At 30.5% G+C, this 22,092-nt stretch overlaps 3 protein-coding genes across 3 annotated transcripts; all 3 read left to right on the forward strand.

Moving 5' to 3' along the window:
* The first annotated feature begins 652 nt into the window (after nucleotides 1-652).
* LOC123890008 (serine carboxypeptidase-like 20) lies at nucleotides 653-6,352 on the forward strand. The gene is made up of 14 exons (XM_045939547.1): nucleotides 653-883; nucleotides 1,604-1,749; nucleotides 1,863-1,939; nucleotides 2,167-2,289; nucleotides 2,405-2,507; nucleotides 2,592-2,629; nucleotides 2,708-2,809; nucleotides 3,884-3,964; nucleotides 4,238-4,483; nucleotides 4,664-4,729; nucleotides 4,809-4,933; nucleotides 5,222-5,335; nucleotides 5,999-6,044; nucleotides 6,140-6,352. Exons 1-14 carry the CDS (start codon nucleotides 753-755, stop codon nucleotides 6,221-6,223), a joined length of 1,482 nt encoding a protein of 493 aa, XP_045795503.1. The 5' UTR covers nucleotides 653-752; the 3' UTR covers nucleotides 6,224-6,352.
* A 976-nt stretch (nucleotides 6,353-7,328) lies between these two features.
* Nucleotides 7,329-14,855, forward strand: LOC123890006 (serine carboxypeptidase-like 20). The gene is made up of 14 exons (XM_045939545.1): nucleotides 7,329-7,459; nucleotides 7,736-7,881; nucleotides 9,554-9,630; nucleotides 9,752-9,874; nucleotides 9,977-10,079; nucleotides 10,169-10,206; nucleotides 10,472-10,594; nucleotides 10,671-10,751; nucleotides 10,841-11,089; nucleotides 12,358-12,423; nucleotides 12,552-12,673; nucleotides 12,965-13,078; nucleotides 14,628-14,673; nucleotides 14,772-14,855. The coding sequence occupies exons 1-14, from the start codon at nucleotides 7,329-7,331 to the stop codon at nucleotides 14,853-14,855; spliced, it is 1,503 nt and encodes a 500-aa protein (XP_045795501.1).
* Nucleotides 14,856-16,059: 1,204 nt separating this feature from the next.
* LOC123890007 (serine carboxypeptidase-like 20) lies at nucleotides 16,060-21,018 on the forward strand. Its single transcript, XM_045939546.1, has 14 exons — nucleotides 16,060-16,190; nucleotides 16,616-16,761; nucleotides 17,206-17,282; nucleotides 17,548-17,670; nucleotides 17,771-17,873; nucleotides 17,958-17,995; nucleotides 18,083-18,184; nucleotides 18,304-18,384; nucleotides 18,477-18,725; nucleotides 19,622-19,687; nucleotides 19,807-19,928; nucleotides 20,204-20,317; nucleotides 20,791-20,836; nucleotides 20,935-21,018. Exons 1-14 carry the CDS (start codon nucleotides 16,060-16,062, stop codon nucleotides 21,016-21,018), a joined length of 1,482 nt encoding a protein of 493 aa, XP_045795502.1.
* The last annotated feature ends 1,074 nt before the right edge of the window (nucleotides 21,019-22,092 follow it).

Genomic DNA, 22,092 nt, shown 5'->3' on the forward strand with positions numbered 1-22,092 from the left:
TTATAATTTTGAGTTTTCTCCCTCCAAATCTGCCTCATTAAAATTTGCTTCTTTTGTTTTTGTTAGTAGTAATTATATATACATTAATTGCAGTCAAAAAAACTAAATAAGGTATTTTTTGAAATTTTTTCTTTTGACTAAAAAATATTTTTGAATTAAACTCTAAATTTTGTAACATGAGATAGTCTTCTGCAACGTGAGAAAGCAATGTTGTAAGAAGAAAACCACACAATAATTAAAAGAAAACATTAATAATTGTCTTTACAATATTGTTTAAGGATAAAAGAGACAATTTTTATATAAAAAAATGTGTATTTCTTAGTTTGACAAATATTTACTTGTATTTCCAAGACGAAGTTTCTTTTATAGATTCCGTCAACAATGCCCCTAAAACACTCGTTAACGCGGCCAATTAGATACTAGTATCCCAATTTTTGCATGATACATGATGTAATCAGCATAAGCTCGTTTCAGCAGGACATTTGAACTTCTCAATCCCATGTATGTTTCTGTTCATTTTCAATCTAAGTGCACTCAATTACATTTTGTCACTAAACTCGTGACATTCAAGTTAATCAAGTCACAATTGGTCAAATATTAGGAAAAACGTAATATTAATTAACCATAGCACTTTATTATATTCATAATCTTTTTTCATCTATAAAATGATTCTTCTCTTGACAAACAATTCATTTGGTTCAAAGTCCTAATTACATTGTCCCTTCTTTATTTCTTTGCTTTGCACTAGCAAGATGGTCTACTTGTGCTTGGTCTTGCTTCACATTTTTTTTAGCATTGTTCAAATTCATTCAGCACCAAGAGAGTCCCTCATAACCAAGCTTCCTGGCTTCAGTGGTACTATACCTTCCAAGCACTATGCTGGGTATGCTATTAATTTCAACATATACAATTTTTTTATCACAATTTTGCATGATTAGTTTGATTATTGTCTCTGAAATGATTCTAGATTTTGTTTATTATGATTTTTTATTTTATTTTTCGAGATATAGTACTCTCAATTGTTAGATTTTTTCAACGACTTAAATTTGGTTAGAGTGACTATCTCGTTGATTACATTATTCTAGTGCTGGGACTTGGCGGGGGATAGTTCAAGTCGTCTTAGATCTGTTGTTGTTTCTCTAAGAAAAACTATATTGTAGTATGAGTCTTGTGACTCGTGAACGAGATGTAATATACTCTCTACCGTTAGATTGGTCCAATAGTTGGGATTTGGCCTGATAGTCTAGAGATGATATGATCCTTTTCAGCCAAGCCGCAATTGTTACATTAATCTAACGTACATACGGTCTAGATCAATACTCTTAGTTGTTATATTAATTCAACGAGAATGAGATTTGACTGAAACTTGGCTAGAGTGACAATCGATTCTCTCTAGTCACTTTGGCCAAATTTCAGCGGTTACATTAATCTAGTACCGAGATTTTGCTGAAGATTATTCAATCGTCTTATATTTATGATGCGATTTCCATACCATCTACTATATAGTTAGTCTATAAACTAGGCAAGTATGACCTATTGAATTGAATAATGGAAGAATTACAAAATATTCACTGACCTTGGTATTTTGAAATTGAATTTGAAGGTATGTGACAGTGGATGAAAATCATGGAAGAAACTTGTATTACTATTTTGTTGAATCACAAGCTAATCCATCAAAAGACCCTGTGGTTCTATGGCTTAATGGTGGTCCTGCATGTTCTAGCTTTGATGGATTCATATATGAACATGGTAAGGGTAATTAATTAGTTTTTATTAGAAAATGGTTCCTCAAGAATAAGGGTGTGTTTTGGTTTCAATATGTAAATACATAACAATGTGTCCCAATTGGTCATGTGTTTTAGGTCCTTTTAATTTTATTAAATCAAAGACTAAGGGAGCCTTGCCTACATTGCAACTAAATCCATACAGCTGGTCAAAGGTTAGACTCTTTATGGCTCTTATTATTATAAGAAAAAACTATTTTTTAAATTCGTAAAATATTTAATATATTTGGTTTATGATATGTACTTACTAGATACATTAAATATTTTATGAACCTAAAAAAATTAACTTTTTCTTATTATAATAAAGACTTATATGAAAAGAGAAAATTGATTTATAGCTCATCTAACAATGGTTCTATCTTCTCATGGTTTGCATTTATAGGTTTCTAATATTATATATTTGGACTCTCCTGCTGGAACTGGGTTTTCATATTCAAAGAATGTCTCTGATTATAAAACTGGAGATATAAAGACTGCTTCTGATACTCATACTTTTCTACTCAAAGTAAGAGAAATGTCATAAACTTTAACATGAAATATTTCCATCTACAAGTCCTTATATAATATTTTTCTTACAATATTTTACTAACATGTCAACCTTATTTTTGAACAAACTATAGTGGTTTGAATTATACCCTGAGTTCCTTGCCAATCCATTATTCATTGCTGGAGAGTCTTATGCTGGAGTTTATGTGCCTACTCTAGCTGATAAAATAGTGCAAGGTAATTAATGATTATATGCTACGAATTTTTTAGTTAAAATATTTTAGAATAATAATTAAGATGCATTTTCTTGTTGTTCTGTAGGAATTGAAGCTGGTACTAAGCCCAAATTGAATTTTAAGGTATATATATTTTCATTAGGTGATTTAAATTATCTTCCCAAGTTTGTGGCTACAATTTGAAGTCATTTAAATGTGCAGGGTTATATGGTTGGAAATCCAGTTACTGATGATATATTTGATGGCAATGCTCTTGTTCCTTTTGCACATGGAATGGGTCTTATCTCTGATCAAATATTTGAGGTAAAACAAAAAAAATAGTTATAGTTGTTATCAGAAAATTCGTGCAAAAATATCATTTCATTGTGTAAATATAACACTGTCAACAATAGTATTCAATCTCACATCATTATCATCATGAGTTTTAAAATACAATTGGTCACCATAGTCGTGAGTATCACATGATGACTTTGTATGTCTCAATGACTACAATGCGACCACGATTTAGATTGCATTTGTCTATTTAACTGAGATTCTCCGTGTTGTGAATTCTAGCTGAAAACCACACCAATAACCAATAGTAGAACCAACTATCTATAATGTGTGGGATAAATGGATTGAAGCAACCAAATCAAACATCGATGAGCAATTTAAATCAACAAAACTAAAACTACCGAAAGCGATAAAGAACACGGAGAAAATGTTTACCCAGTTCGGTTAAAATCAACCTACTCTGGGGGAGAGGGAGCTCTCCGTTCCACTAGCTATCAATAGAATACTTGATTACAATGAGATTCGCCACAAGAGTTGCAAGATTTAGAGGTATCCTAAATCTACCATTTTCCCAAATCTCTTCTCGTGACCAAGAGATTCAATCAATAAGTGTTTCTAAGGTGTTACAATCACCTTCCCAACCCTAGAGATTACCCAAGAGAAACCCTCTAACACTCTAGCCTTCATGTTGGAGAAAGAACCCTAAAAATCACATTTTTCCTCCCTCTTTATCACCTGGCGGCTGAAGCAAGAATGAAACAGGGGATATATACTCCCGTGGTCACGCCGCGCGTAGGAGGAGGTCACGCCGTGCGTGACCAGCAGACTTCCCAGCCCCAAACGCAAACCGAATGACGCCGCGCGCCACGATGGTCACGCCGCGCGTCGATTCCAGCTTCAGATCCAACAACATCAATTTTCCAAGGCAATTCTTCACACTCCGTAATATCAAGGATCACTGTCAACATGCATTATTTAAGGACGAGTTTTGAACTCGTCCTTAACTAGTCTTCTTCTTCTTACAAGTCTAACTGCTTTGTTACATTTTTTTGTGTTTCTATATTATGTAATATATTATGTAATGACTAATTGTTTGTGCTGTAGGATGTAACAAAAGATTGTAGGGGGAAATTTTATGAGTCAGACAGTCTTGATTGTTCGCATCAGCTGTCAAAAGTTGATAAGGTGATTTAACTAAACGAGTAAATAATCATTTTGTTAGTAATTTTATGAATAAAATTGACTATTAGAAAATACAATATTTGAGAAACAGATTAATTTTTAGGATCAAACTATTAACGAGTGATATATTTAAACATGTTTCAGTAATTTTAATATATTTATGAACTATTTTGAAAGTATCTCATAAACATGAACAAAATAACTATTTACTCACATAAAAATCTTAAGATTTATGTGGTGCTTATTTTATATATATTTTTTTTGAAATCTTATTAGGTACTAAATAAAGTAAACGTATATGACATTTTGGAACCATGTTATCATGGTGGAGAGAAAGAGGAGAATCAAAAATCAAATTCTAAATTGCCATTAAGCTTTAGGCAATTGGGTAAAACCGATAGACCTATTGCTGTGAGGAAAAGAATGTATGGTCGTGCTTGGCCCTACAAAATTTCTGTGAAAGATGGAATTGTACCAACTTGGCCACAACTTACAAGCAACAATATCTATACTCCTTGCACGGTAAGTTTCTTTTCTTTTACTAGTTTGTGCGGTTATATATTTTTTATGTCATGTTATATTTATCGGTTAGATCAATCGTTAATTTTGCTGACATTTCAAATTTAATGTAGTAGCTTATCTTCTATGTGATATAAACTCATCCGCTATTTGCTAGCTTATCTGTTATCCACTAAATTTTAGGATGATGAGGTTTCTGTTATATGGCTGAATAATCGCGACGTCCGAAAAGCTATTCACACTGTGGAGGTAAGAATTCTAAGCAAGAACTTTTTTTTGTGTGTGTGTGGATGTCAAAACACTAAATGTGATCTTTGTGATAAAACAGGAAAGTGTGGTGGAGGAATGGGTCTTATGTACTGGCGACGAAGTTACATACACTCATGATACCGGGAGCATGATTCCGTACCACAAAAACCTAACTTCCAAAGGTTATCGCGCATTAGTATACAGGTAAATAACTAGCTAGGAAATTACATAAACACAGACAAGAGTAACATTAAGATGAGTAGCGATCGATCTTGATATGTTTTAAGAGTGTAAAGGGATTTCATATCGATACCCAACATTCTTCGCAATTGATACGCTCAGAAAACGATCGATGAGTGAATCTTTATATATAATTTCGTCATACAAATGTTCTGGAAGGGACTAATGTTTCTTACTTGAATTGTTATTATCTTTGATGATTCAAACTATTCAAAGAAGGCCTAATCAAGGTTTTTATTATGTCTTTTGCAGTGGTGATCATGACATGTGTGTCCCATATACTGGAACTGAAGCATGGACAAGATCAATTGGATATAAAATTGTTGATGAATGGAGGTCTTGGTCAGTCAATGATCAAGTTGCTGGGTATTGCCTCTTTTTCTTATCCCACATAATTATTTTTCAAATATTTACTCCATGAAATATTTGTTTGAGATCCATGAGTTTTACCTGTTTGACGAGTCACGAGACCAATAAACTAGCTTATAGTTTATGTTTTATAGCTTATTTTATTAGTTTATAACTTATTTTATTAACTTATAGTTTATTGTTAAGCTTATAACTGATTTTATTAGCTTATATCTTATTTTTCAGACACTATTTTAATTAGCATATAATTTTTTCTTCTACTTTTACCCTTATTATTTATGTAAACTCCATTTTTATCCTTTATTATTTATTGTATAATTTTTCTGTACAAATTTTTTATTGTATAATTTAAAATAAAACAAATGCAGCATTATGTTCCAAATTTTTTTTCTTATAAAATGCTCCAAAAATATTTATTGTAGAATCCTAATGACATATATTGATATATTTTTATTTTTCTTAAAAAAATTTATAAAGATGAAAAATTAAGCCCATATAAATCATCTCTCAAGTACTTATATCGATAAATAATTTTTAATAAGTCAATTCAAACAGCAGATATGAAGTACTATAGGCAACACATACGCGACAAATGTTTTAAACATAGTACTGATTTAATTTTGACTAGTAATTGAGTTAGTTTTATTTATTTGGTTGCAGGTTTATACAAGGCTATGCCAACAATTTCACATTTCTAACAGTAAAGGTATTTATATAAAAGTTAATTAATATATTTTCTACAAATTATCTTTAGATTGAATTAGTGATTATACTAATTGATAATATAATATTTATGTGCAGGGGTCTGGGCATACTGTTCCAGAATATAAGCCACAGGAAGCATTGTATTTTTACCAACATTTTATAAATGGGTTGCCTATATAAGAACCAAAAAGGGTTTATACTATAGTGCTTCATTAAGCATTTCAAAAATGTACAAAGAAGATAAGTTATATGTATTCTTTCTTTATATGCCTCTCTATATCAACACCATGTCTATTAAATATTTTAAGGGGTGACTTCGAAAAAGCATCTACATTCATGTCTAAAGAAAAATAAATGAACATCTACGGAAAACTAAAATAAGAAGAACAAGAAGAAAAAAAATCAGTTAAAACGTCTTGGAGTGAATATTTTCCTATGCCGGCGGCATAAAGGCCCAACTACTTACTAATCTCCAACATTTTTCTTGCTTCTTGAAAGTCTTCATCAGAGTTTTTTCGAGATCTTGAGTTAGCATTATATTATCCTTTTTGAGAACTTAACTTTATTTGAGTTTGTCAGTTTTTGTAATTTTATTTTTCATCTGTTTAACTTTCTGCTTCTTTTTTGTATCTTGACATTTTTTAGCACAAGGTGTGCACAATTTAGATGCTAAAAAAAAATGTCAAGTACAAAAAAAGAAGTAGAAAGCTAAACAAATGTAAAATAAAATTATAAAATTGACAAATACAAACAAAGTAAAGGATTAAAAATTCAAAAATTAAACGCACAATCGTAACTTTCACCTTCACCTTTAACCACCACCAAATATGCAATTGAATCTGAAAAATTGTTGAATGTGCATCGAAAATTTTATTGTTAAAATAATACTCCCTCCGGTCCTAAATAGAAGAGAAACTTTACTTTTTAGATTCATTGAGAATCTAATGTATTTAATCTATAATATGGACTAGATACATCAGATTCTCGATGAATTAAAAAATAATGTCTAACCAGAGGGAGTAATCGTTATGAGCCTTCAATATCACCCAGATAGTTGCCAAAATTAGAAGATTTCTTAAACTTCAAAAAAGGAGCCATTTAATCCGCTAAACTTATTTTGTCGGTCTCAAAATGGAATCTTCATGAATCAAGAAATCTTCACTTTAACAGCATTAGTTGCATCACAATTTTACCAAAAAAAATAAAAAAATCTTATGAATCTTTCTCATCTATAAAATAAGTTATATTGTTCTTGACAAATAATTCGTTTAGTTTTTAGTTCAAAATGGCAAACTTCTACTTCGTTTTGCTTCACATTTCTCTAACCTTTGTGTTGACACAATCAGCACCAAGAAAGTCTCTAATAACCAAACTTCCAGGCTTCAATGGCTCTCTACCTTCCAAGCACTATGCAGGGTATGCTACCTATTTCCACAAACACTTTTGTTTCATTTCCAATTTTGATTGTCTCTATTTTTTTAAAATGCACCCGGCCGGTGTATCCATCCGGCATTTAGTTCGTTTTAATAGATAAGAAGATCGTGAGTTCAATTCTCGATAAAAAAAATAACAATTTGACATCTCCTTATAACATATATGGTCGTTTATGCAACAAATTTTGGGACCTGGTTAATTTTTGGTTAATTCTTTATGAAAAAATGTAATTAACTAGCCTTTTTTTTAAAATTGAAGGTATGTGACAGTGGATGAACATCATGGTAAAAACTTGTATTACTATTTTGTTGAATCAGAAGGTAATTCATCAAAGGACCCTGTGGTTCTATGGCTTAACGGTGGACCAGGATGTTCTAGTTTTGATGGCTTTGTATATGAGCATGGTAAGTGTAACTGTTTTGCATCACCATTTTCATTTGTAACCGTTTCTATTACATAGTTTTTTTTTTTTGGTTACAACTGTTTCTTACATAGTTAACCTTAGTAATGTTGTCGAATTTTTAGAAAAATTTAGAGTGAAGATCTAGTTTAATACTCGAGTAAATTAAACAGCGTAATTAAAGTTGATCTATGAAAACATATTTTCCCCATGACTTTTGTCTCGCCTCTGTGGTTGATCTTTTCTTCTCTTTGTGAGGAATCGGATCTCCTTGTGGTTGAGATAATGAGGTGTCTTTTTGTTTTTCGGACTCCGTATATCTGTTGTTGTTTGTTTTTTCTTCAGTCAGTGTAGTTTTGGGTGTGCTTGTTATTTCGGCTGTTTGTGTGTTCACCTTGTTTAATTAGGTGTTGGGTTTCTAAGTGTGTGTACTTCTGGTACCTATTTCTACTTTGAACATTTTTGTTTAATGCCAAATATGGGGGGTGGACAAAATCTCTACCACTCAGCCATGCAGACAAAATGATACAGAACCCAATAAAATATGGTGGTGGGGGTGGACAAAATCTCTACCACTCGGCCATGCTGCCAAAATGATACAAAAAATTATATAAGAATATCCCTCCTCTCAAAAAATCAAAAGGGTTTCTTGGTTGGTAAACCCAACCGACGATTGATTTACATTACAACAAGTCTTTGCTAAAAGAAAGCAAAACGGATCACTTTTACTGTTCATATATAATCATGCCAAGCCCCAAGCTGAAAAAACAAAGTACAAAAAACTCCGAAATAGAACACGTATGAAGAAGCCTCCAGAAAATATGGGGTGGGGGGAACAAAATCTCTAGGAAAAAGCAAAGTACAAAAAACTCCCAAACAGAACACTTATGAAGAAGCCTCTGGCTATGCAGGGACCACCCTGCCTCTAGATCACCAGGCTAATAGAGAAGAGAGAAATTGAAGAGATCAACAAGAAAGGAGAACAAAAAGGTTACACACATCCCACACCTAGACTTCCAAGACCCATGACCACAAACACACAAGACTTTAATGGCTCCTTCACCAAATAAGTTGCACCTTCCACTCATAAAAGGAGTCGGGGTTGCCAAGTGTTTTTGACCAAATACCACTTTCAGTTGATGAAGATTCACCTTCAAAGATGAAGTCATTTTGGGATTTGCATATTGACCAAATAACATGGCAAATTAACAACAATCTTAAGTAACCCTCGTACCCACACCCATCTCTCTAGAAAAAACTCAAACATTCCTGGAAACCCCTTGACGATACACACTCAAAACCTAACCACGGAAAAATAGAGTACTTTTGTACTCTAAACAATTTCTTATTGTTCTCGTATTATCGTATATATAATATTATATTTGTCATTAAAAAAATTAACCACCATAAAAAAAAATTGATTTTTTAGTTTAATTTCAAAAGGACAAACCCACTTGGGTTGGTGCATTGGTATTGGCTTGGGACCTGGGAGTGTGCTCCTCTTGAGGTCTGAGGTTCGATTCTCTCTGGCGCCAATTTGGGTGGGCTAATTTAGCTTCTTCAAAAAAAAAATTTCAAAAGGACAATTAGTGACTATGAAGAATACATTTTAATTTAATAATATAAAATATTTAATCTAGTATATGAATAATGTGTACAATTGGTAATGTATTTAGGTCCTTTTAATTTTGAAAAACCTGTCACCAAGGAAGCTCTACCTAAGTTGCATGTCAATCCATATAGCTGGTCAAAGGTTAGTGATTTTTCATCTTATGAGACAGATAAAATTTATTTATTAGAGTTACGCTTAAGTATGCAAATGATAAAAGTTTTATGAGTTTTGGTTTTAATTGCTGTAAAAATAATTTTTGTAGGTTTCCAATGTTATATATTTGGACTCTCCTGTTGGAGTAGGATTTTCATACTCAAAAAATGTATCTGATTACAACACTGGAGATGCTAAAACTGCCTCTGATACACATACTTTTCTCCTTAGAGTAAGATTTTTTTTGGCAACTTTGACATATTGCTAACAAGTCCTTCATTATCATTTTTACCATATTGCTAAAATATCTACTTTATGTTTTTTAACAAACAAGTGGTTTGAATTATACCCTGAGTTCCTTGCCAATCCATTATTCATTGCTGGAGAGTCTTATGCTGGAGTTTATGTGCCTACTCTTGCTGATAAAATAGTGCAAGGTAATTAATGATTATGCTATTAAATTGTTGAATTAAAAGCTAGTGTTAGAATAATAATAACTAAGATGCATTTGCTTGATGTTCATTAGGAATTGAAGCTGAAACCAAACCCAAGTTGAATTTCAAGGTATATTTTGTTATTAAGTAATTAATATTACATTATTATGTGTTTTAAATTTGTAATTTTAACCGATATATTGAGTTCAAGTGACTAATAAGTTTCTCCAAGAACGAATTTTACGTTCAGGAGAATTCGAGTTGGATTTCTGGTGGGAACATAATCTTTGTCGGACTTTACCAAACTCTTGATTATTGAAACCCTCTTCTCCTGAGATCTTGAGGATTAACAAAAAAAAATTGTTGCTATAATCTAAAGTCATTTCAATTTGTAGGGATATTTGGTTGGAAATCCAGTTGCTGATGAAATATTTGATGGCAATGCTCTTGTTCCTTTTGCACACGGGATGGGTCTTATCTCCGATGAAACATTTGAGGTAAAATTAAGATATTTAACGGTCTCATATTGAACGCGATATGAAAAAATGTTTGCTTTTTTTAACATGTTTCCTATAATCAATGGTGGTATTATAGGACACAACAAAAGAATGCAACGGAACTTTTTATGAAACATCCAGCGTTAAATGCGAGAATTTGTTGAATAAAATTGAACAGGTGATTCAACTATATGCTATATCATTGAGACGTGAAAATCCTTAATATTATATTGCACTTAATAATGATTTTTTTTTTTTTTTGGTTAGGTAATACAAAATATAGACATATATAACATTTTGGAACCATGTTATCACAATGGAGGGGAAGAGGAAAACAAAAAATCAGATTCTAAGTTGCCATTAAGCTTTAGGCAATTGGGTAAGACTGAAAAATCTTTGCCTGTGAGGAAAAGAATGTTTGGTCGTGCTTGGCCCTATAAAGCTATTGTGAGAGATGGTTATGTACCAAGTTGGCCACAGCTTACAAGCAATAGTAATAGTGGTCCTCCTTGTGTTGTAAGTTACTTTGTTACTTTACTTCTTTACAATTCAATTTTTTATGTCAAATTTCATGGTATGGGTTGGGACAGGACACGGAATAAGTATAAGGGTCCGTTTGGCCCTGTTTTTTTTAAGCTTATACAAACAGCTTATGCAATATAAATTAAGTTTTATGGTATTTTATAAGTTCACACTAGTGAAAATTGTAATTTTATAAGCTATTTTATCATAAACTACCTTGACAAACTTATAATAATATATAAAAATTGCATAAGTTGTTTGCATAAGCTCTAAATAAGAGGAAAAAATGTCAGGCCAAACGATACCTAAGGGTCTGTTTTGATTGACTTATTCGAATTTATCTACTAACATATGGTGATACTGTTTAGAGAACTTATGAAAATAATTAATGACAATTTTTATATGTTTTATTAAAATATCTCCAATATCTTATGAAAATACCTCGTAGCATATGAAAATAACATATACAAACTTATATATATAAGCGGTTGATATGAAAATACATATACAGTATATAAATGTTTATCATGATAAGCGCTTGTTTTATAAGCTGCAAATAAGTTGTTTATCCAAACAAGCACTAAGTGTTATATAAGAGGACTAAGTTTATTTTTTATATAATCTATAACAAACATACCTTCGAAATATTTTCTTGAGGTACTGACCTTGTTTCTGCCGGAACAATTAGTCACCAACAAAATTAAATAGTAAGGTTTTGGGGTCGTTTGGCCCAACTTATTTTAGAGTTTACGCAATAGCTTATGCAACTTTTATATATTATTATAAGTTTGTCAATGTAATTTATGATAAAATAGCTTATAAAATTACAATTTTCACTAGTGTGAACTTATAAAATAGCATAAAACCTAATTTATATTGCATAAGTTGTTTGCATAAGCTCTTAAAAAAGGTTGAGCCAAACGGACCCTTAGTCTCCTTAAACGTGTGATCAGGGCTTTGATTTCTGAGTTATGTATATGAGAAAATTCGGTTAAAATGAGAGAACCTACATTATGTGCCCCACATGTTTCTTGGCGGAGATTAGTCATCATTAACGACGGTGGAAACTTCGTACCAATATCATGCCGACAAAATTCAATTAGTCAATGATTTTCACTCAAGTAGATAGTGACATTATACTTAAAGCAAGATTATGTGAATAAATCACATTTTATCAAGAAAATTAGTACACATTGATTTTCTTAATATGTATGCACAACCAGTGTATGAGATTGATCATCAATATTGTTATTTATATTTAGGACGATGAGGTTGCTAATGTATGGCTGAACAATCATAAGGTCAGGAAAGCTATTCACACTGTGAAGGTGAGGATTACCAATATATTTTTGGTTTACCAATATTTTATCTTATACTATATCATTATCAAACTCTCTTAATCATTTATATCTTGGTTTTCAAACAATGTCTAATTTTGATCTTTGTGATAAAACAGAAAAATGTGATCCCCAGGTGGAACTTATGTACTGGTCAACTTAAATACATTCATGATCTTGGGAGTATGATTCCATACCACAAGAAACTTACTTCCAAAGGATATAGAGCATTAATATACAGGTTCATTATTATTAATCTAATTCAAACATATAACAACGTTGTTCTATATTTATGCGTTAAATAAAAAGTGTCACAAGCACGTAAACATACACCGAAACCGAAAAGAAACACGACACGGATATTGACACGTTAACACCGATAATAATTTAAGAAAATGACATAATTCAAATATAATCATAAATGGTAGTGTCAAACACTGACACATGCCTGATACCGAGACACGTCTAATTAACCTGGAAAATGTTTGTGCTTTAAATGTCACAAAATTCTAAAACATCATATTTTTTGCAGTGGTGATCATGACATGTGTGTCCCATTTACTGGAACCGAAGCATGGACAAGATCAATTGGATATAAAATTGTTGATGAATGGAGGTCTTGGTCAGTCAATGATCAAGTTGCTGGGTATTGCTTCTTTTTCTTATCCCACAGAATGATTTTTCAAACCAATATTTTAATCCATGGAATATTTGTCACAAAAGTATTTATATCAATATATCAATATCGATAAATAAACTCAAGTAAATCAACACAAACATGACACAAGTAGTAAATACTAGAAAAAACCAAACCATTTGGGCCGAAGGTGAGGAGGAGCTCAAGAGGACTTCAAGTGCTACGGCTCCGAGTTTTCTCGTGCGCTCTTTAAAATTATCAAATTATCTCTTCCGTTATTTAACTCGCGAACTGAGATCGCTACTTAACTAGCCGACACCCTTATACATAAAATTTTCAAGATTTTATATGTTCGATACTTAAGTACAAAACTGAGTTCGCTACTTATCTATCTAATACCCCCTATATATGAAATTTTTGGGATTTTACATTGTTCTCTATTTAAGTAGAGAACTATGTTAGTTGCTTAATTAGGTAACACATCATATACATGAATTTTCCAGGTGCGTGAAACTTATTTTTACTGCGACTGTTTCGTATTCTTGAGTTATTAACGCTTTTTCAGATATTAATGTTCCTCAAAATTATTTAGCTGATGTGAAGGTAGACATTGCAACAATATTTGAAGGAACATCAATATCGAACGCATAAAAACTAGAAAAATTCTTGTATATAGGGTGTTAGCTAGTTAAGTAGATAATGCAGTTCACTACTTAAGTAGAAAATAAGATAAAATCCTAAAAAATTTATGTATAGGGAGTGTTAGCTAGTTAAGTAGTAAATTTAGTTCTCTACTTAAGCAGCGAATATGTAAAATCTTAAAATTTTCATGTATAGGGAGGGGTTGTCAGCTAGTTAAGTAGATACTCAAATCACTACTTAAGTATTGAACGGTGTTTTTTTTATCAAATTTTTCATTTTTATAATATTTGGTACTTAAGTAACAAAAGGATAAAATTAAAAATTAGAAAAATGCGCGAAAAACATGGAGGCGACAAAAGAACTTTTTCAAATGAGCAAAACACAACAGGGTAAGGCCCAAGTGGTTGAGGGACTGCTATCACTAGATTAGACCCATTAGTCATCATAGCTTCTGATCTTTCTAATTTTCTATAACTCATCAACCCTAATAAAAAGGACAAAATAAGCTTGCATATGTGCTCTCTTGAAATTGAGGAATACCGTTAGTAGGTTTTATATTAGAAATTAAGTATTAAGCATGACGAATTAAGCATTTTCATTGAATAAAAGCATGATGAATTATGAATATAATTAAGTATTTAGATATGGCAAATGCTAAATAGTGCCCCCGGGGCACTTTTTAAGCCTTTAAATAGTAAGTTTTTTATAGAATTTTTATGGAAATGCGTAAAGTCAATACATTGAAAATTGAAGTGTTTAATTTTTTGAATAAAAAATTTCTTTTAATAGAATGTTTAAAGAGTGCCCCGAGGACACTCGTTAGCGAGACCCTTTAGATATTAGATATAGCTTAGTGTAGCAGCTCATTTAATCTTGACTAGAAATAGATTTGAGTTAGTTTTCATTTTGGTTGCAGGTTTATACAAGGCTATGCCAACAATTTCACATTTCTGACCGTAAAGGTATATTTATATAAAAATTAATGTAATATATTTTCTACAAATTATTTGTGGATTGAATTAGTGTTGATACTAATTGGTAATATAATATTTATGTGCAGGGGTCTGGGCATACTGTTCCAGAATATAAACCACAGGAATCATTGTATTTTTACCAACATTTTATAAATGGGCTGCCTATATAAGAACCAAAAAGGGTTTATAAGTATTTCAAAATTAAAATGTCCAAACAAATACAGAGACTCAATCTAAAAGAACTCTATCCTTTTTTTTTTTTTTTGGTAGAAAAAGAACTCTATCCTATGCGTAGAGATAATGCAAATAATGAATTCAATGATAACAGATAAGTATAGGAATAACAAACCAAAATTATTTGCGACCGATAAGTCTTTACAAAAATTCTCTCCGAAATTAATTTCATTACTTTGTTATCCGTCTAATATATACAACCATTTACTCCATAAAAAGTTGAACACTTGCTATTTTAATTTACTCCAAGCCCATAATCCACATATAGAGATGTAAATTGTATATGTAAGTGGAGATCCCTACTATTTGGGGGATGTCCTGCGGTGATGGGAATGGGAAAAAGTCCCCAAGTGCTTTATACACTGTATTTAAGTCTGTGTAGGTTGCGGGGTGAACGGGTCAGTCACGGACTTTGGTCCATATATATACCGAGCTCTAATAAGGATGGATTTTAAATAGTATTCTCTGCTTATTTCCCGCCCTGTGGACAATGAACTCCCAATCCACATAACTCAACCAATTAATAAACCATAATTGTCTTTTGATATTTTCTTAATTAAAAATTCTATAAATCTTGTTATGCTTAAATTGTGTGTGTATATATATATATATATATATATATATATATTGGTACAATTTATATATTATATTAATTTAAATGTAACCGTAATTAATTTTGATGGATAATTATAAAGTATTTATTTAAATACCACTTTTTTCCTCTTACCAAAAATAAAATATTTCTTAATAAAATAAAAAATAACAAATTTCATCTAGTTAATATTATAACCAATTTTTTTATATATATATTCATTGAAAAACATATGTATTTAATCTATATTATAGACCAAATACATCAATTTTTTAATGAACTTAAAAAATTATTTTTTTATTATAATAATGACCAGATAAGTAGTACCACTTTTTCATGTAAATAAAATAAAAATAAAATACCAATCTTTCTTGTTTTTCAAAAAAGAATACTTATTTTTAATTGGTAATGAATTAATAATGCAATAAAAAAAAAATCAACTGGTGATGATATACATCTATAAAAATAAACTACTTTATGGATCTCTCTCATCTATAAAATAATCTACAAGTTATATTGTTCTTGACAAATAATTCGTTTAGCTCATAATGGCAAACTTATACTTAGTTTTGCTTCACATTTCTCTAACCTTTGTGTTGACACAGTCAGCACCAAGAAATTCTCTAGTAACAAACCTTCCAGGATTCAATGGCTCTCTACATTCTAAACACTATGCAGGGTATGCTACCTAGCTATTTCCACAAACACTTTTATTTCATTTCCAATTTATGATTGTCTATTTTTTAAAAATGCACCAGCCCGGTGTATCCATCCGTCAACATTTAGTTCGCCGTAATAGATAAGAACACAAGTTCAACTTTCGATAAAAAAAAATAACACGTTGACATCTCCCAACATATGGTCGTTTATATAACAAATTTAGGGATCTAATTATTTATCAACCGTACTGTGGTTTACATTGTCTATATATTTTGATCGAGTCTAAAGAGATTCTAACACAAAATTCATAAAGAATTTATACAAATTCTTTTATTTTTTGTTCTTACTTTTAATTTTTTGTATATTTAATTTTAAAAGTATTAGCCCTGGTTTTTTTAATTATAAAGTGTATGATTCACTAATCTTGGTTTTTTGAAATTGAAGGTATGTGACAGTGGATGAACAACATGGTAAAAACTTGTATTACTATTTTGTTGAATCAGAAGGTAATTCATCAAAGGACCCTGTACTTCTATGGCTTAATGGTGGACCTGGATGTTCTAGTTTTGATGGCTTCGTATATGAGCATGGTATGTGTAATTGTTTCTTACATAGGTAACTTTAATAATTTTGTTTAATTTTGTCCGTAAAAAAATTAGAGTGAAGATCTATTTTAATACTCGAGTAAATTAAAAGGTGAAATTAAATTTGATCTATGAAACTATTTTTTTATTTTTTTTTTTTATAAATTGATCTATGAAAACTTTTTTTCTATTTGAACCACCATAAAAAAAAATTGATTTTTCATTTTATGATGTATAATTTCAAAAGGGACAATTAATGACAACACAAGAATGAATAGTATATTTTAATTTCAATAATCTAAATATGTGATCTAATATATATATATATATATATATATATATATATATATATATATATATATATATATATATATATATATATATATATATATATATATATATATATATATATATATATGAATAAAAGTGTACAATTGGTGATGTATTTAGGTCCATTTAATTTTGAAAAACCTGCCACCAAGGGAGCCCTGCCTAAGTTGCAAGTCAATCCATATAGCTGGTCAAAGGTTAGTGATTTTTTATCTTATGAGAAAGATAAAATTTATTTATTTACTTAAGTATGCAAATGATAAAAGTTTTATGAGTTTTTATTATAAAAAAAAAAATTATGAGTTTTGGTTTTAATTGCTGTAAAAATAATGTTTTGTTTAATAATTTATTTATATTGGAATTTGTCATATTGTGTAGTATGTAGCATATTTTGATTTTAATCCTTCAAAATAAAATATAAAACAATATATTAAATCTAACAACAATTGTGTGTTTTTTTAGGTTTCCAATATTATATATTTGGACTCTCCTGTTGGAGTAGGATTTTCATACTCAAAAAATGTATCTGATTACAACACTGGAGATGCTCAAACTGCACTTGATACACATACTTTTCTCTTCAAAGTAAGAATTTTTTTGGGAACTTTGACATATTGCTAACAAGTCCTTCATTATTATTCTTACCATATTGCTAAAATATCTAATTTATTTTTTAACAAACAAGTGGTTTGAATTATACCCTGAGTTCCTTGCCAATCCATTATTCATTGCTGGAGAGTCTTATGCTGGAGTTTATGTGCCTACTCTTGCTGATAAAATAGTGCAAGGTAATTAATGATTATATGCTACGAATTTTTTAGTTAAAATATTTTAGAATAATAATTAAGATGCATTTTCTTCATGTTCTTTAGGAATTGAAGCTGGTACTAAGCCCAAATTGAATTTCAAGGTATATTGTGTCATTAAGTAATTTTTACATCATGATGTGTTTTAAATTTTGTTGCTAGCTTTAATATAAAGCGAGTTCAATTTGTAGGGTTATATGGTTGGAAATCCAGTTGCTGATGAGAAATTCGATGGCAATGCTCTTGTTCCTTTTGCTCACGGGATGGGTCTTATCTCCGATGAAATATTTGAGGTAAAGTTATGATATTCACATATCACAAGTTTTATAATGAATGTGATGTGATACGAAAAAAAATGTTCGTTTTATTTTCTTAACATGTTTCCTATAATCAATGGTATATGGTATTATAGGACACAACAAGAGAGTGCAATGGGACTTTCTATGAAACATCCAGCGTTAAATGCGAGAATTTGTTGAATAAAGTTGAAAAGGTGATTTAACTATATACTATATCATTGAGAGATGAAAAACCTTAAATTATATTAAACTTAATACTGAATTTTTTTTAATTTTTTTTGGTTAGGTAATTCAAAAATTAGACATATATAACATTTTGGAACCATGTTATCACAATGGAGGGGAAGAGGAAAACAAAAAATCAGATTCTAAGTTGCCATTAAGCTTTAGGCAATTGGGTAAGACTGAAAAATCTTTGCCTGTGAGGAAAAGAATGTTTGGTCGTGCTTGGCCCTATAAAGCTATTGTGAGAGATGGTTATGTACCAAGTTGGCCACAACTTACAAGCAATATTGGTGGTGCTCCTCGTTGTTATGTAAGTTACTTTGTTACTTTACTTCTTTATAATTCATTTTTTTATGTCAAATTCATGGTAAGGGTTTGGACGGGATACCTAATAAGTATAAGAATTTGTTTCTTTTGATTTATCTGTGTTTATCTACTCCCATGTGGTGATACTATTTGTAGAACATATAAAAATGATTTATGACAATTTTTATATGTTTTTTCATAAGCTCTCCAATATCTTATAAAGATAGCTCGTAGCATATATAAATTTATATACGAGCGTTTAATATGAAAATAGCATATACACACTTATATCTAAGCAATTATTATGATAAACCCATGTAATATAAGCTACAAATAAGTTGTTTATCCAAACAGGCACTTAGTTATATAGGTTTAGGTTTATTTTTTATATATAATTTGTAACAAAGAGAACTTGGATATAGTTTTTTGAGGCATGGACATTATATATATATAAAATAAACTTTTTGTGTGGGGCCTAAAAGAACTAGAAAGATTGTTTGTGTTAGTTGGGACAAAATGTGTAAGGTAAAAAGTGAAGGTGGATTGGGGATTAGAGATCTTCGGTCAATGAATCTACCGCTACTTGGAAAATGGAGATGACGATTAATTTCAAGTGGGGTAGATATCAGAAGAGAGATAATTTTTGTGAGATATGACCTGTTATTCTCTTCCGCTCATCTTGGAGGGAGGCTTGAGAGTCTTAGGAAGGCCTCAGGCTGATAGATGAACGTGCCCTTACTGAACGGCCCGTAAATGCTATTTGAGATTGACATTTAAATTTAAACAAGATTTTGTCAATAAATCACATCTTATCAAGAAAATTAGTACACATTGATTTTCTTAATATGTATGCATAACCAGTGTTTGAGATTGATCATAAATATTGTTATATATATTTAGGACGATGAGGTTGCTAATGTATGGCTGAACAATGGTAAGGTCAGGAAAGCTATTCACACTGTGCAGGTAAGGATTACCAATATTAATTATATCTTACTATATCATTATTATCAAACTCTCTTAATCATATACTTCATATATCTTGATTATCAAACAATCTCTAATTTTGATTTGTGATAAAACAGAAAAATGTGGTCCCCAGTTGGTACCTATGTACTGGTCAACTTAAATACAAACATGATCTTGGGAGTATGATTTCATACCACAAGAAACTTACCTCCAAAGGATATAGAGCATTAATATACAGGTTAATTATTAATCTAATTCAAACATAACAATTTTTGTTTTACATTTATGCTTTTAAAGTGTCACAAATTATGAAGCACGAACACCACACAAATACTAACATGTTAACACTGATAATAATTTAAGAAAATGAATGATATAACTAAATGTAATTATAAATATTAATGTTGTATCGATGTCAGACACCGACATAAATGTCCAATACCATCCTAATCTAAAAATTGTTTGTACTTAGTAGATCACAAAATCCTAAAACTTCTTTTTTTTTTTTGTCAGTGGAGATCATGACATGTGTATCCCATATACTGGGACCCAAGCATGGACAAGATCAATTGGATATAAGATTGTTGATGAATGGAGGCCTTGGTTAGTCAATGATCAAGTTGCAGGGTAATTCTAGAGCTATTTCCTTCTTCTTCTTATTTTTTTTTTTATTTTTTATAACGTTCTGGTTCCAAGGGAAAAAAGGGCCCTAGTAGTTTAGAGTTCGGCCGCGAGATAAGTAAAGTCTGGCCAAGAAATGGTGAAGCTCGTTAACCACTTGAGCTCAATGACTTGGTTCTTTTTCTTATCCTACATAATGAATTTTCAAATATATTAATTCATTAAATGTATATTTGTTTAAAATTAAATGTATATTTTTATTTTAAGATATATGAAGTATATAATTAAGAGAGTTTGATAGAATTATAATGATGTCTCAACTCTCTTAGTTGTTCAATTAGTCAGTTGCAATACTCTCCTTCATTGTTTGATGTCAAAGAATTAATTTTTTTCATCACTAAAGTTGTAGCCACGATCGATATTGCTCTGATACCATATTTTTATTAGATATTGAGTTACCTTTCTTTATATATTTTCAGATATATACAAGGATATGCCAACAATTTCACATTTCTGACCGTAAAGGTATGTAAATAAAAATGTAACATATAGTTTATACAAATTAACATAGATTGGTTTGGTTTTGATATATATATATATACTAATATTAAATATATCTACAGGGATCTGGGCATACTGTTCCAGAATATAAACCACAAGAGTCATTATATTTTTACAAACAATTTGTGAATGGATTGCGTATATAGGAAACAAAGTGATCAGAAAGAAGAAAGAAATTAAAGAGATGGAGGAGTTATATGGCCTTAGATTTGTTATATACTTCAAGAAGTACTCAAAAGTGTATGAAGAAAATATTTGATGATTTAATCTTGGTTTAATTGAAAATGATTTGGTTGATAAATTGGTTTGGCTAAAATTTAAGTTTAATTGTATTTTTTATTGCGTTATTTTATCATGCTATGTATTATATATACAATAAGGCGCAGATGAAGTACATGTAGTACTCTACCAAAAACAAGTAAAACAAAATAAGAACACATTGTCCTATAAAGAGCACTATACCAAACCCCAAAACATACGAAGTATCCAATTCGCAGGGTTGAGACATCATTCATAAAGTAAACGTAGCAAAGTCAACTTCTTTGCGAACAACCATTTCCACGAGACAAGTTGGATCTTGTAAAAATTGTCGTCCACCATTACTGTTTTTGCAATGAAAATTCTATCAAAAGTATATGGAGAAAAGAAGTTATTTTGTATTTTTTTCTACCTTCCAAACAATGCTTTGATATTAAAATTTTGACATAATTGTTTTTTTTTTTTTTGTCTTTCTATTTGTCTCTACTCACAAATCTAGTTCTCTATTTTCTAAAATTCATTATTTTTTTTTCAAATAGTCTAATGATTAAAAATTCACCTCTTAAAATGAATGAATTTATATACTTTGTAAATTGGCTATTGCCATGAGCATAGCTCAATTATTAAGGATAATAGGGACATCAAATTTACAAAGTATATAATTGTTTGAGGCTAATAGGGACATTTGTTAAAGATAAAAGGAACATCTATCTTCTGCAGAATTGGATATGATTGTGAGCTATGGCAAAGTATTTTCACAATTGAGCTAGCTCACAATCATGTAATATCAAATTTAGGCTATCATATCCAAATTTAGGCTATCAATTGTTAAGGATAATAGGGACATCAAATCTATCTTTATTTTAATATGATAGTACATCAATTGTTAAGGATAATAGAGACATCTATCTTTTATCATATTTTCACCACCATCAAAGTTTGAGGCTAAAAGTGGAGTCGTT

This window comes from Trifolium pratense, linkage group LG6 (assembly GCF_020283565.1).
Source record: "Trifolium pratense cultivar HEN17-A07 linkage group LG6, ARS_RC_1.1, whole genome shotgun sequence".
NCBI lineage: Eukaryota > Viridiplantae > Streptophyta > Magnoliopsida > Fabales > Fabaceae > Trifolium > Trifolium pratense.

Bases quoted from the DNA above. Each gene is read 5' to 3' on its own strand.
- LOC123890007 (XM_045939546.1), top strand. From the start codon at position 16,060: ATGGCAAACTTATACTTAGTTTTGCTTCACATTTCTCTAACCTTTGTG. The intron at 17,671-17,770 runs GTAAGAATTTTT...TTAACAAACAAG, and splicing joins CACATACTTTTCTCTTCAAA to TGGTTTGAATTATACCCTGA. The intron at 18,385-18,476 runs GTGATTTAACTA...TTTTTTGGTTAG, and splicing joins TGTTGAATAAAGTTGAAAAG to GTAATTCAAAAATTAGACAT.
- LOC123890006 (XM_045939545.1), top strand. From the start codon at position 7,329: ATGGCAAACTTCTACTTCGTTTTGCTTCACATTTCTCTAACCTTTGTG. The intron at 10,595-10,670 runs GTCTCATATTGA...GTGGTATTATAG, and splicing joins TAAAATTAAGATATTTAACG to GACACAACAAAAGAATGCAA. The intron at 11,090-12,357 runs GTAAGTTACTTT...ATTTATATTTAG, and splicing joins ATAGTGGTCCTCCTTGTGTT to GACGATGAGGTTGCTAATGT.
- LOC123890008 (XM_045939547.1), top strand. From the start codon at position 753: ATGGTCTACTTGTGCTTGGTCTTGCTTCACATTTTTTTTAGCATTGTT. The intron at 2,508-2,591 runs GTAATTAATGAT...GTTGTTCTGTAG, and splicing joins AGCTGATAAAATAGTGCAAG to GAATTGAAGCTGGTACTAAG. The intron at 4,934-5,221 runs GTAAATAACTAG...TGTCTTTTGCAG, and splicing joins TATCGCGCATTAGTATACAG to TGGTGATCATGACATGTGTG.